This window comes from Mercenaria mercenaria, chromosome 10, assembly GCF_021730395.1.
Source record: "Mercenaria mercenaria strain notata chromosome 10, MADL_Memer_1, whole genome shotgun sequence".
NCBI classification, from domain to species: domain Eukaryota; kingdom Metazoa; phylum Mollusca; class Bivalvia; order Venerida; family Veneridae; genus Mercenaria; species Mercenaria mercenaria.
Window position 1 is genome coordinate 55,814,615 of NC_069370.1, and position 15,574 is coordinate 55,830,188.

Consider the following 15,574-nt stretch of genomic DNA (forward strand, 5'->3'; position numbering starts at 1 on the left):
TAGTAATGGCCCCTTAAAGGGCCACGATTTGCTATTTTTGGCTTGTGAACACGATAGAGACCACATGTTGCAATCAATTTTAATGAAACTTGCACACAACTTGTACTGATATAAAATCTCAGTTCCTTTTGAAAACTGGCCAGATCTCTCATGGGTTCCAGAGTTATGGCCCCTTAAAGGGCCAAAATTTGCTATTTATGACTTGTGAACACGATAGAGACCAGATTTTGCAATTGATTTTAATCAAACTTGCACACAACTTGTATTGGCATAATATTTCGGTTCCTTTCGAAAACTGACCAGATCCCATCATGGGTCCAAGAGTTATGGCCCCTTAAAGGGCCAAAATTTGCTATTCTTGCTTTTGTAGCCATATAGAGACTTCATTTATGGTTTGATTTGATACAAACTTGCAAAATATATTTAACAACAATAGATTTTGGATTCCATGATCCAAGTATAGGTTTCAGAGGTACGGCCCCTGAAAGAGCCAAAATTTGTTAATTTTACCTTGTGAACACAATAGAAGTGACATTTTATATTCGAGTTTAACCACACTTTCACACAACTTAGGTCACAATAATATGTCGGTTCCTTTCAAAAACCGGCTAGATTCGGTCATAGGTTCTAGAGCTACTGCCCCTGAAAGAGGCAAACTTTTCTAAACTTGCGCTTTCAGTCATATAGAGGTTTCGTTTGTGCTTTGATTTGACACAAACTTGCATAGAATGTTTCTCTAGATGATCTCTAGGCCAAGTTCGAATCTTGGTCATTTGGGATCAAAAACTAAGTCACCAGGTTAAGGTAGTTCTGCACGTCTGGGTCTAATTTTTTCTACAATTTAGAATTTGATTAAACTCTAATTTTTCAAAACTTCAGAATATACCTAAAAATTCAGCAAATAAAAAAGATAGGGTCGTGTGCTTGATTTTTTGCTAGACTGATTTGAAAAATTTGGACCTCACGCAATATTTCATAATGGGAGTCTATGGGAAAATCATAACTTTCATAACATTTTCGCGAATAGAATTTTTTTTACAATGTAGATTTTGATAAAACTTCTCACAGTTGTAAATAAACACATGGCCTATAATTTGGTGAAATAAAATATATAGGTCCTTGTGCTTATTTTCTGAGATATTTGACTATGATTAAAGGGAACCGGACGTTTCACGCTAATTTTAAGACATTATTTTGATTTTTTCAACGTGCCATATGTTTAATATCATATTTTGACTTTAGAAATATAGCAACAGTGTCACTGTAATAAATTTACTCACAGGTTTAGATTAATTCATAAATTTATTTTCATTTCCGTACGCCGAATCCAGGCTTTATTCTACGTTTTCCGGATAAATGACGTAACGCCATCACTTCCGGTTTTTCAAACGTGCAGAACTACCTTAAATCACAGGAAAAGCTTGTTAACGTCCTGGAGGCCACATTTATGACCCTACCTTCATGAACCTTGGTCAGAATGTTTATCTTGATCATTCCTATGCCAAGTTTAAAACTGGGTCATATGGGGTAAAAAACTAGGTCACTCAGTCAAATGAAAGGTTCAGCTTGTTAACACTCTTGAGGTCACATTTATGACCCTATCTTCATGAAACTTGGTCAGAATGTTCATCTTGTTGATTTCTAGGCCAAGTTAGAAACTGGATCATACGGGGTCAAAATTTAGGTCACCACTCAAATCAAAAGAAAAGCTTGTTAACACTGTAGAGACCACATTTATGACCCTCTCTTCATTAAACGTGTTCAGAATGTTTATCTTGATTATTCCAAGGCCAAGTGTAACAGGTGAGCGATATAGGGTCATTATGACCCTCTTGTTCTTTGAGTAAGACAATGCTATTGATTTTCGCATGTTCTTTCAGTGAAAGAAATGACACTGTCACATAACCAAGACTAGAGACGACTGTTGAAACGTGACTCTTTTTTTTTACGAAAACACGAAAAAAATCTACTATTGTAATTTTATACAACTTGAAAGTTCAATGAACCAACTTTTTGCAATTTTCTTCAAACACACCTACCCGATTTGAAAAGACAGTTTGCTTGTTATTTTTTTTTTCCTCTTTTTTATATCTCGTGACCGCGACTTAACATATTTGTTAATATCTCGTAATATTCATATTCGTTTTATATCTCATGGCCAAGAGATAGCTTTTTGGTATGTTTTTTTTTTTTTTTTATATCTCGTGGCCACGAGATATCCTTTTTTCTTTATTATATCTCGTGGCCACGAGTTAATTTTTGTGTTCTTTTTGTGTTTCTTTTTTCTTTTTTTATATCTCGAGGTCACGAGATAATATAAAACCTCACATGTCCCCTCTGAGCTTCCGTAGGAGACAGATATTCCCACTTTTTTCGTTTGAACATCAGGATTAATGATAATAATTACGGCGTTCCGTTCGGACCATACTTGTTATCGTGCATTTTCCCTTGAGGGTGATTATTGTGCTATGAAGAGGCAAACTTTGAATGACAAAAGAACATTGCAAAGTCCCACCTAATATCTTACTTGGCATGTACGCAATATCGCGCCCTCATGACTTCCTACAACACATCTACAACAGAAAGTACAAAATGTAGGACGACTGAGTTTCTGTATTTACACACACTATATGATTGTTCTTCGTTATTAATAATATTGTGACGTTTCAGCTTCCCCGTTGTTACACGTACCGATGCCAGATATTTTTTTTTTTTTTTTTTTTTTTTGAAATCACAAAGATTCATGCTAAATTAATTTGTGGGTAGATTATAGCAAAACATATAATTGAATTGTTTAAACACAACAGAGAATAATGGCAGAAAACGCTGATTTACTCACTCGGCCATAGCTGTGCAAAAGAATGTACTGGAATATATTTGAATGCACAACACTATTTATCATATAAAGTGAATCTACTAGGCCTTTGAGTTGTGAATAAGAAAACCGATTTGTTCGGCCGGAAAATTGTTTGGTATTCATACGCCCTGTACTACATTCTGGGCACATCTGAGCACCTCTCCAGCAAATATTATTGTCAATTGTATACTTTTATTTTGACTTTTTACCAGCATTTGAAATTGTGATCAGATGCCAGTACTGACATATTTCACAGTTTTCCGTAGAACGACTTGGAGACACTAAGAAATAACAATGCAAAAAAGGCAGAACCGACCTGGTTTTTATTTGTCCTGGCCATTTCCACAACTCTGTTATATTGAAAATACATCTTGGACTACACTTTTGAGAAACAAGAGTTTTACATTTGATTTCTCACACAAAACTGCACCATGCACAAAATCTTTCCAATAATTATCTTGACTTTTAGCTATTCAAATTTCACCTTGGGGTTCAGTTTTGAGTGGTTATACCTATTTATAATCATTTCTAATAACCGCTACAATATGTTATTCGCATTTAACAATTTTTGGTAACTGTGTCTGATATAGAGGAAAAAGGTTTATTCCGTTTCTGTTACATTTATAAATTCGTAAAGAGCAGGCTTTGGGTCAGAAAAAGTCCATATTCTGTATTTCAATGAAGCGAATGCATTGATGACGTGTCTACATCAATTTAAACATCCTTGTGAATGTGTATCAGAGCTAGTAAAAACATTTTATCACTCGTCATTGTTGAACGAAGGTAGTTTTTGAATGCGTGTCATTGCGCTGAATGAGCGTTCGCAAAATGCAGATGTTGGAGGCATGGTCAGAAGCACATTCACACGGTACAAGACCTTGCTGGGAGGTGTAAGAGACAATATTCCAGTTTACTTTCTACTTTGTTACCTCATTTTTAAATATCTGAAATGTGCCGTGAAGATCTGGTGCATATGCGGTGTAAATAGGCACTGGCACTTTTGACTTTTCGGCGGCAAAACGGTCTTCATTTTGTGGAATGCGAGCTAACTATCACAATGTTCAGCAATCTTTAAGTGCCGTGTGGCGGCTGTAAAAAGTCTCATAGCACTTGGATTCAGTGTTGTTATATTTTCTGGTCCTTTGGGATCATAGAGTACATTCAACATATGTGTAATAGAGTTCCGCTTATAATAAGCGGGTGCTAGGGGAGTGAGAGGTGTTGTATATTTCATTACCTCTCATGAACAGACTCAATCAAACAGAGTCTGCTATAATCCTTCTTGGTTGCATTCTTTGCTTCCAAAGGATCTTCTTACTGATTTTATTGCCATTTCTAGACAAAAAGGTCGAAAAATACATTGTATACCGTAAACTGCTAGCAATCCAAGACAGATACTGCATCATGGTTGTTTCTATGCATTTGCCTTCCAACACACCTTGGTTTAGATGTTTTAGTGCCGAAGTCTCTGATCATACGCATGGCCTTTTCGTATCGGGCAAGTCACACTGCAGAGACATTCCGCTAATTCGAGAGAACTTGTATCTTTGTCTCTGTAACGGCATTCAGTAAGTCCAGATCTTCCTTCTGCAAAAGGCTTGTCAGCGCTACGATGGTACTCAACACATTTTCAGATACAAGAGAAATGATAAAGTCAAATCTAAGAACTGCACCAAGATACTGGCCTGCCTTCTCATCTCCATCTTCACGCAGTGTTTCCAAAGCATTGGTAACCACTGGAAAAGTGCTCTTGTACGTGCAGAGGGCATCAGCTCGACTTGACCACCGAGTCTCAAAAGGGTTTACATTATAGTGCGTTGCTCCGTTTCGTCCTTTGAAACTGCGTCCCTTGCCAGTTACTCGGTAAACGCTACCGATCGTTAGCTGAGTAATCGAACAGAAAACATATATCTTGCACAGTTGCATCATGGTTCGGACACATGGGATTTTATAGCTACGTACTAAGGCTAAATTCAAATAATGAGCCTTGCAATGTATATCATTTGCATGTAGAGATCGTTCTTTTATAAGCGTTTGCACACTACGGTATTTTTATGTTTAATGCTTCATCATAGCATTGCGCTCTTAACTTAAAAATATCTACATCAGCTTCTTGCAAGAAATCCAAGATACTGCGATTAATTTTAACACCTTTAATCGATTTGCACTCAATAAATCCTAAAGGAACTCTTTACAGAGGCACATTTATCATCAGTATGCCTAATCCTAACGCATAGCGAGAGTTGTTTCTTGGTTGATTTGTCAGTTGCTCCGTCAACAATGATGGCAAAGAAAGGAGCATTTATAGTGTCCGCTTACAATTTTTCTCTTATTTTATTAGAGAAAATTCCTAGTATCACATCTTGAATGTCAGGAGATGCGTATTTTGAATTAGATCTCTATACGTATATGCATTGTCAGGAGATGTGTTTCAAGTTTTTAAATTACATGTATACTGTGCATTGCTCAAGTGCTCTCTTAAAATATCACCATCGTACGCAAATGTGTTTAACATTGTCATGAAGTTACTACCCTCTTCCGTATGGCCGTGTGTTGCTATATTCTGCTCCGTACAAACAGCAGTGATGGTTATTATTTCCCCTAGTACGTGTCTATTTCTTTATACTGAATTCTTTGCTGATTCAGCTATTTTCTCGCTGATCGAATCATTTTTTCCTGTCTTGATAGTCACATAATTTTCCTCTAGGTGGTGACAGGATTCTTTATATTCTTTATTCAGCCAGGAAAATATTCTCCGAATCTGTCACTGGTAGCTCTAATATGAAGGTTTTCTCCCTGCCGCCAATCGCAGTTAGCACAATATACTTCGTCTTTTGCGATAGATAAATTAAACGAAGCCACTTGTACCCGGACAGCCATTTTGCATTGAATGTTCGCTGTTTATCACCAAACATTCTGAAAATATGTAAATAAAAACATGAGTTTTCATACAAATTTGCAGAAACTAGGAAATATATGTAACACCCATCATCCCCTACACCCTCGTATTTTATTGCATTTTTGTTGTTGTTGTTTTTACTCATATTTGAAGAAAATGTCTAGGCACGTGTCTAAAGTGCCTGTAGGAAGCTACGTCAGTGCCGTTTCTGTTATGTCATATAACAGTATGTAATTTGATTTCGTAGCGCCATCAAGTGTAGCCGTTGATATCACTCTAAATACCGCGTCTACATTTGTAGTAAAATGGGGTAAAAATGCAGTAAACCTATAAAGACATTGTTAAAAGGTGTTTTTTTATTTTCATTTGCGTGTTCTTTCATGAACGTTCAGAATTAAATCATCCGGACAAATAGAGCATTCTGCTTCAGTGCCGTTCACGTGATTCCCCACACTAAAAATGTCAATGCACGTTCTTTTCAACGCCATGTTGGTTCAATCCAAAATTGGTTTTAATATGAAACAATCCATCAACTGTAAGCGGCACCATGATTCCTGTAAGCTCACTACAGAAAATATGAAAGAACGCCATATCAATAACCAAGTTAAGAACTATATTTGTTTTGCATATACCGGTAATTTATTTCGTATTAAAATCACCGTATAAGTCAAAAAGACGTACCCGTTTTGCTTACAACAGTAAGAAGACTGTTTCGCATGGACAATTAACAAATATATCTTTTGCTTCGCCTCAAACAATTTATCATCAGTCTTCTTTCACTTGTATCGTATCTATTACACATACATGTACGTAAACTAACTTTATTATACTTATGAATGCCAATCGTCCCTAAAAAGGTTATATTACACCCACACTATTTATACGAATTCAAGATGCGCACAATACTATAAACATAAGTATGTACAAAACGTATTATATGTTAGTTTTAAACACTACTTACATATTATAAAATTTAAAATGTAATGCCACTAAAATGTACGAGTTTTAACAATCTACAAACGCAGTTCATATATCACTTAGCCAAGATAATTAAATTTGAGGAGGATTATATAGATGTAATGATAGCATATGTTAGTGAACGGTTAAGCAATGCCACGGAAGTTTGAATTTTCACGTGCCTAAGTATTTTTTTTGACAGTTACTATATCATTTCAACTTTATTATGCATAATTGCGTAGTGAAAGATGATTAAATGCATTTTCCTGGTTCCGCCAATACTATCCTCTTTATTTAAAATAGAAACTTTTCTTAGAACATAAAAAAATGACCTAATGTTCGGAAATTTCACAAGTCAATGACACATCTAAACTAACTTGCTTTAATTAGAATCACGTTTAAAAAAATGAAATGTCACACAAAGCATGAAAATCTTAGTTGCAGTACGTAAAGATATTTCACAAGAAACGCCAAATACCGAGTTTTTTTTTTATCTGCAACATTCGTTTAAAAGGAGCCCTACATCACAAAATATTTTATCATTAGTAGTACTTTGAGACATTATTATATGTGAAAAGCAAACGAAACTTTATTACTAGTGTGTTTCTTTTAAACCAGTGTTAGGTGTTTGTGCACACAAAATGACTCCAATGTAATCAACTTTCGAAATTTCTGAACATTGGGGATTGAGGAAGAGGTGGGGGCATTTCCTAATGTAAATCCTACGTACCCATTCATAGATGTAAATGTTTTGCTTTGACCTACATTTTAAGAAGTTTAACAGAAGCAAATATGTAAATAGATTTCGTTTAAACGTGCATTTGGACTCTTTTGCTATCACTAATTTAATGAAAACTTACATTTAGCGCTCTTGAAGATAATTAATTTCATTAGTCTCTTTGTAAACCATCCACTGACTTTCGTATAAAAAGGATATTCGTACTTGTGTCTTTCAACAGTTCAGAGGGTGAAAGGGATGTATTACCGCTAAAGGTATACTGGGTATTTTCGCTATGAAATGATAAAATGAAATTTGCAAAAAAAAACTATTTCTAGGTATTGAGTGAAAAAAACTTTACAATTGACCCTGGGGCGGGGTCAGTTTTGACCCCGGGGTCATGATTTGAACAACTTAAGTAGAGGTCCTCTAGGCAATGCTTCATGTCAAATATCTAAGCTCTAGGGCTTCTGGTTTTTGAGAAGAAGATGTTTTAAGATTTTCCTATGTAAAATTAAGTGACCCCTAGGGCGGGGTCAATTTTAACCCTGGGGTCAGGATTTGAACAAATTTGGTAGAGGTCCACTAGGCAATGCTTCACACCAAATATCTAAGCTCTAGGGCTTCTGGTTTTTGAGAAAAGGAATTTTAAAGTTTTTCCTTTCTGTTGCCATGGCAACCAGAGTTCTGCATGGAATTCAATTTTTTGAACAATTTTTAAATAAGACCATCCAAGGAACATTCTTGTGAAAGTTCATCAAAATTGGCCTGTTGGTTTAGAAGGAGATTTTGTTTAAAGGAAAGTGTGGACGGACGGACGGACGCCGGACGGTGAGCGATCACAATAGCTCACCCTGAGCACTTTGTGCTCTGGTGAGCTAAGAACCAACATAGTGCATTCGCGACCAGCTTGGATCTAGACCAGCAGGTGCATCCGCGCAGTCTGGTCAGGATCCATACTGTTCGCTTTCAAACCCTATTGCAATTAGAGAAACCGTCAGCGAACAGTATGGATCCTGGTCCTGATCCATGCTGGTCATAAATGCACTATGTTGTTTTCTCATGGTACGACTCAATTATGATGTATGCAGAAAATGTACAGAAAAACCATAATGTCAGGCTGGATTAAGTTTTGTATGAGCTTTAATGACCAGCTAGTATCATTAAGCACTATTAACTGCGTGCCATGCGAAGACACCTTAACATACAAATATGGATGATTCCATGCACGTACTGACTTTATGTGTCGATGAACACTTGATCTTTGTATAGATTGTTAAGGTGCATATGGTACAAAGTATTAGGTCTACGTGCAAATTGTCTTCTGGTTCTAATTATATCTCATTTCCTGTCTTTGTTTTGAACAATTTGAAACAAGGAGTAGTGTTAATTTACAGTCATATAAATACATGTAAAACAATTTTTTGTCTTCCGTGACTTGTATATCACTTTTTATTTTTTTAGTATTTCTATTATTGTTTGAACATTTAAAAAAAAACAACATTACAACAAAATGATGGTTCGACGGCTATAGTTGAGGAGGCCAAAACTTTACGGTTGGATAGGTTAAGGAAAATCAGAATTAGTCAGAATCAGACGGCTAATAGAAGAGGAAGCCACAAATGCGGCGGTTTGTCAGGAAAGAGACAGGGAATAGTCAGTGATTTCTGTTTTTGCCTTCGTTGTAAACAACTGAAATATTATTTTAGTGATATATCTTTAAGGATGTAGTATACCTTGTCACCAAGTTATAGAACCCGTAAAATTGTGTTGTGAATCACTGATAGCATCGTATGCTTTGCTACAGTAATAGTTATTGTTGTTGACATGCTATAAAAATAAAACAACTACCCTCATTACACAGATCCATACAAGTTTTGACACAGATTGGAATAATGATAACTGTTACAATATCCTAACACGATACTTATCTCTTTAACAAAACATATCAGAATGTATTATATAAATATTTTAGGCAAATAGATCAAGTACAACAGCTGAGTTTCAAAACACAACAATAACATTTGCACTAATTACCTTGTATGAAAATATAATCAGATGTTCATATTTCACCTTTGTGGTAAAACGTTTTATGACTAAGTCAACTTCGTCAGAAAAGGATTTTGGAAATTTCTGTGTATAGCTAGAGGTATAATGTCTTGAAAGGAAGGCCATTTGGTAATCATACAGAATCATGTAACGAAAGAAAGCGTTACAAATTGATTCAATTATATAATAGTGTTTTCAAATACAAGATGAGTTTACGACACGGTTGACTTTCTTGCTGTTTTTTTCCAACGTGCATGCGCTTCTTGTGTACGCTATACACTTTTTTTCACAGAATTGGTTGCCAAAACTGCTCTATCTTGACGTTATTTGAGTGAACAAAACGTCTTTAGTCGAGATATTCAGATTAATCCTTTCCCTTTCGTGCCTCTAATCGCCAACAAAAGTTCTGATGAATGGCACAAGACAGAAAAATTATTCTTCCTAATACGGAAAAATGGTACTGTTGAAAGTGTTCCTTGTTATTACAAAATATTAATATTCGACCTATTCTTTTCCATTGACAATTATGACATTCATTTTGTATGAATAGCAAAAGGAAAGGCGCCTAAGTTACGACAACATTGCTTACTCATAAAGGGCCGCTGTTTTGAAGACGCCCGCGTATAGTCAGAGAGAACATTCCTTAGATGACGTCACAGATGTTACGCCTGGTAAACAGAATGGCTGGGAAGCTGATTTTGATGTTAAATGCAACAAAATCTGTGCAAATTATAATACAACTTTGTTTACAAATGGAAAGGAAATGTAATGAGTCATGGATTTGTCAATCCTATCCTGTCGTTCATTTTATATGAACTCCGAAAACCATCATTCATGGAAAACATCTAGAGCACAAATTGTATAATTTGACGACACTTTTCCTGGTAATATTTCTCAAAATAAGTTGCACACCTTAGCTGTTTTCGAGGAAAGTGTATTCAATACCGGGAAATAATAAATCTTAAAAAAATCTTTAACTTAAGTGATACAATAGAAAGATACTGGTCTTCACCATATTTTCATAACACAATTCTGGATATTTTATTTACTACTTAGGCAAGTCAAACATTTATGCTTTGGTTACTGAAGTGCACGCCAACGAGGTGTTTAGAGCAGCTGTGTGAAACAAAATACGAATTGCTTTTCTACAATCTATAATACCTGTGCATTGGACAAATTATAGGATTTACAGTACAATTATCGCATAACAATGGTAGATTTCACAACTCCCCCTTCTTAATACGAGAGTAAATTCTAGCGTTGGAAAAAATATCAAGTTGTATTTTTTATGTTCATAAAGTATCAGCTCCTTCGACAAACTATGAGTGGCTTCACTGACTTGGTCGTCCTCAAAACTAGAGAGTCACCTACCTGCTCTGCGAAACAGTCTTCATAATAATGTAGTACTTTATAAATGATGCGCTAGCATTTTGGAAACTTGCAGAGCTTGAAATTATACTTTCCTTGTCGCTAATAATGATAAAATTGTGTCTAAATAGCCCATTCAGTCTTTTGTAAACGAAATTTATTCAATAGAACAATGCACCGACGGTGAAAATAGATATGTAGTTCAAACTAAGTCATTAATGTTATGTATAGCATCGTATTGCTGAAAATGGAAATATGATCTTATTTTTTAAATTATAAAACTTGACTTACACCACAATCGACTTACACATAAATGTCAATTTTATTTAGTGTATTTAGAAACCAACATTTTGACTACACGCAGTATATAATATAAATACCTTTGTATTGTGTTGCGTTTATATAAATTAATTCCCTTTTACGGATAAGTGTTGTATGGGCGGCTGCACTCTTTTAATGTAACTTATCCTCTTTTTTGTTTCTCGGTATTAAGTTTGTTTTAAAATATTACAAGTGCGTATTTAAAAAGTTAATGCAGCTGTATCAAATTTAAAAAATCAGGTAAGGATAATCAGCAAATATATATACCATACGATCGTAAATGTAGTGTACGTTTATATGTTCAGTTTTCACTAATGACTTTCGCTTTATCTCTCACGCCCTCGTGATGATGCATAACATCAGAGATGAGATGTGACTTGTTTCACAGTCTGACTTGTTTCACAATCGACCATAAACAAACTAGTATAAACCAAGGAAGTAATTTAATAGAAGATATATCCGGAAAATCATTCATTTAAACGAATTCATTCAGTTTAAGCAGAAAAGTGCAATCTTATTTCCACATTATAACCTCGTCGAATATTTTTTATTTCAATAAAGAAAGGATTAAAACTGATACAGGAATGCAAATCTGAAGAATTTGGGCTACCAAGCAATATATAATATTAAGAAGGTGCTTTCTTGGAACCGGACCATTCTTATTGGATATTTGTCATTATTTCTAAATATAAATCTATTTGAAAAATAAAAAAACAAAGTTTGATTTTCTTGGAAACTAATACACGAATACGATGAGAAACTAAAAATTGGGATAGGAATTGCCTATAAAAGGAAACTTTGTTGACTACATTATCATCTTTTCGCCCTTGTACAACAAACATACGGTTACCGGTAAGTAAATCTTTATTTAAAATATTTATATAACTTGTAAATTTAATTGTTTTTGTTACAACATTTTTAAAGTTTAATTGATGATCAATGCTCGTTGGTAAATAGCCAACACAGTTCGAGAACGGCGCACGATAAAAAACAACACGAAACAAGATGTGTATTAATAATGTATTTTATTGTTACATACCTTTTCATTAATGATACAGTTCGTCTATATTCGTATTTGTACTTTGTACCGGTCTGCTTCACACCGGATTAATCATATTTGTTTCGTATATGAAACGATGTGGTTTGTTTTTATTACAACTTTTTACTTGGATATTATCTAAAACCCTTGTTTTAAAGGCTGAAGCGCATTCCGTGTGGTCTCTTCGTTGGGTTTCCTATATTCACATTACGTCGGATTTAGTAGGCATTACTTTAAGCAAACTTGTTATTGTAAGTCAATTGGATTTTGTTTCAGTATCATGAATGAAAACTTAGATTGCAGACGATTTAACAGCCTTGTTTGGTAACGCTGTTTAATATCATGTCATGATAATATATTTAATGAATACTTAGATGGGAGACGTGAACTACCTTCTGTGGGATGCATAACTGAGAATTGTCACTTTAACGTGCTTTTAAGTAAGAAAAACATTTTATCTAAGAAAATACATGCATTCATAAATGTACAAATAAGTTTCTCATTATTCTTAGAAGAAAAGTGCAGTCCTACGCGCATATAATACAGTATATACAATATCGGAATACACATAAAATGTTTTTCTGTATAAATAACAAAATACTATAGAATTTGATAGTTCTGTAAGTCACCACAGTATTTTATAAACAAAACAATTTTGCCCTATGGACAATCGCCTTCATCTCAATAAATATTGTGTTATGCCCTGTATAAAGTTCTTGAAAAGCGATGGTTTAAAAAAACGCCTCAAAATCGTTACATTTCACGTATTTTATTATTCATAAATATCGACAGTATCACAGAGTATTACCGTAACTATTTTTACGGCCGGATGTTAATTTTTGTACAAATATTGTTTATATTTTTAACGTACATCACTACCTTTCACATTTATTTCAATGTCTGTGAACATTACCATTAGTTCAAAGTACAACAGAATTTCTCCCTTACATAGGTAATGAAAATTACATGTTCAAAGCCCCAAATTTAGTAGAGTTCCAATAACGAGGGTATATCATTTAATAGTTATATGATTTAACAGTATAATTATTTTCTTTCAACAGAACAAAATGGCAGACTTACTGCGTGGTCTGAAGTTGACAAATAAAGGAAAGAAAGATACCGTTACTGTTTCTTGGAAACAAGGCAGTTTTATTGGTTTTGGAGGGGACCGGACTCAGGTCTACGAACTGTATGAATATGAAACGCCACAAGGAAGTCTTCTTCTCGTGTACATACAAAAAGATTTTGACACACCCGACATACTCGTCTGCGACGGGCGTATCCAGTATGGAATGAACAACGGAGTGCTCTTTCTGGTGTATCATGACAAGGAGCAGAAACCCTATCAACATCGCTTCGTTTCCAATCAGATGCAAAAGGCGGCATATCTAGTAAACGAACTGGTAAAAAAGCAGGCATACGGCCTTGACCTGTTATGGGTAGCTGGAGACTATCTTCGTGATATATGAGCAATTGTTTTCTCACGCTCGGTTCCATGAACTGTTACATACGGTGACTTAATATATTCGTCTCAATACGAAAAGCATGATATCATGAAACATCAGTAAACGTATTTACTATCTACCTTTTAAGAAAACATTAAAATTTGTGATTTATTCATGATGAATTATTTATATTTCAGCTTCATCATTAGTTCATCAAATAGCTCTAATTGTACTTTAAAGTATTGTGGATATAACTATTTCACCTATGAAAAATATAAACTGTAGAAACTACCACAAATAAAAAATAACAGAACTGTAAGTCCGTACATTGTTATTTTCTTTTTTATATATGGTAGTACCTGACTTGCATTTCCGTATGAAGTCCAGGTTCGACAGCGGTTAAATATTCTTAATGTTGCCAATGCTACCCCCTACAGTTGAATAATACATAGATCTACATACCACTTCCCACAGGTACTGGACGAATTCTGCATCTCCAATCCCCAACCTATCCCATATCATCACGGCCATACCTAATATCAATAAAAAAAAAAGAGATAAGGTTTAAAACGGTACTATTTCAATGCATATAGAAGGTGTTATATTTCGACCTGCTTTCATGTATACAGCGAATTCAGCGATACATAATTTGCACACATTTACCATCATCCAACATCAGACAAAACAGTGGGAGGTCTTCCGTATGTTTTAATTATTTTCTGAAAATAGCTCTAAACCTGTACTTAAATCATGTTTACATTGAATTATCGCTGTAGGACTAAAGTTCAGTCGTTTTGGAACACAATCTAACATAAAAAAATGTGAAATACATGTGTTGTTATAACTCAACTACTACAATGCATTAAGAATCATAATTAAACACTCATTCTAGATATTCAATACATTTCATCTCAGGAGTCATCCATTGAAACATTCGTTCTGTAATAACGATTTATAGTGCAAGGTGCGCTGCGATTTGACAACATGTAAAATAAAACAAAATGCAATTATTAGTTCAAAACCTTAAGCTACTGTTAAGTTCGGATTTTTTTTAGGGTTTTACTTTATGTTTATAAATGATAACTAACAAAAATGATATTAAAGTTGGCATGTGTTGCAAGCTTCAAATTTAGATTTTCCTTTTTTCAGAATGAGTTAGTTTTTCAGGGTATTTGTTAGTCCCAATACAGCTAATATCAAACCAAAATGAAATGAAAGTGATAATTATTCAAAGAATTGGATCGGGTATTTTGGCAATAATAAAGAAGTAAAAAGCTTAAGTAGTATGATAAGACAAGCAAAATTGCGAATCATACAAAATTAAAAGGAATATTTACTTAAAGTATGATAAACCTACATTCGGTATGGCATGTCAAACGTTGCTAAATTATATATGTATGTTATTATTATTCAATGTCTTGTCATTCATATTCTAAAAAGTCATTATTGTTATTCTATATTTCGTTATTCTTATTGTAGCTTTGATATTGTTATTCAATGTCGTGTAATTCATATTCTAAGTCTTACCATTGTTATTGTATATGTCGTTATTCTTATTGTATGTTCGATATTCTTATGGTAAAAGTCATTATTGTTATTCTATATTTCGTTATTCTTATTGTATCTTTGATATTTTTATTCAATGTCGTGTCATTCATATTCTAAGTAATACCATTGTTATTGTATAAGTCGTTATTCTTATTGTATGTTCGATATTCTTATGGTAAAAGTCATCATTGTTGTTCAATATCTGACGATTCTATTTACAAAACGTGTCATTCTTATTCTATGTTATGTGATTGTATTTGTATAGCGTCGCCGCGCTATTTATATCGCGGGAAATCCCACATACAATAAGAATATCAAGCTTACAAAAACAATAATGAATATACAAAAACAATAACGTCTTTTACAATAGGAA

The 15,574-nt window shown here is 34.3% G+C and overlaps 1 protein-coding gene across 4 annotated transcripts; it reads left to right on the forward strand.

Moving 5' to 3' along the window:
* The first annotated feature begins 9,621 nt into the window (after positions 1–9,621).
* Positions 9,622–13,972, forward strand: LOC123560283 (uncharacterized). Of its 4 annotated transcripts, none has more exons than XR_008372793.1 (3): positions 11,501–12,021; positions 12,367–12,459; positions 13,270–13,972. XR_008372793.1 is itself a non-coding variant. In XM_053553133.1 (2 exons), exon 2 carries the CDS (start codon positions 13,276–13,278, stop codon positions 13,675–13,677), a length of 402 nt encoding a protein of 133 aa, XP_053409108.1. In that variant the 5' UTR covers positions 12,626–12,648; positions 13,270–13,275; the 3' UTR covers positions 13,678–13,972. The 4 variants fall into 4 exon arrangements, 1 of the variants encoding a protein (XP_053409108.1); XR_008372794.1 differs by having other exon boundaries at positions 12,367–12,429; XR_006688168.2 differs by lacking the exon at positions 12,367–12,459 and having other exon boundaries at positions 9,622–12,021.
* The last annotated feature ends 1,602 nt before the right edge of the window (positions 13,973–15,574 follow it).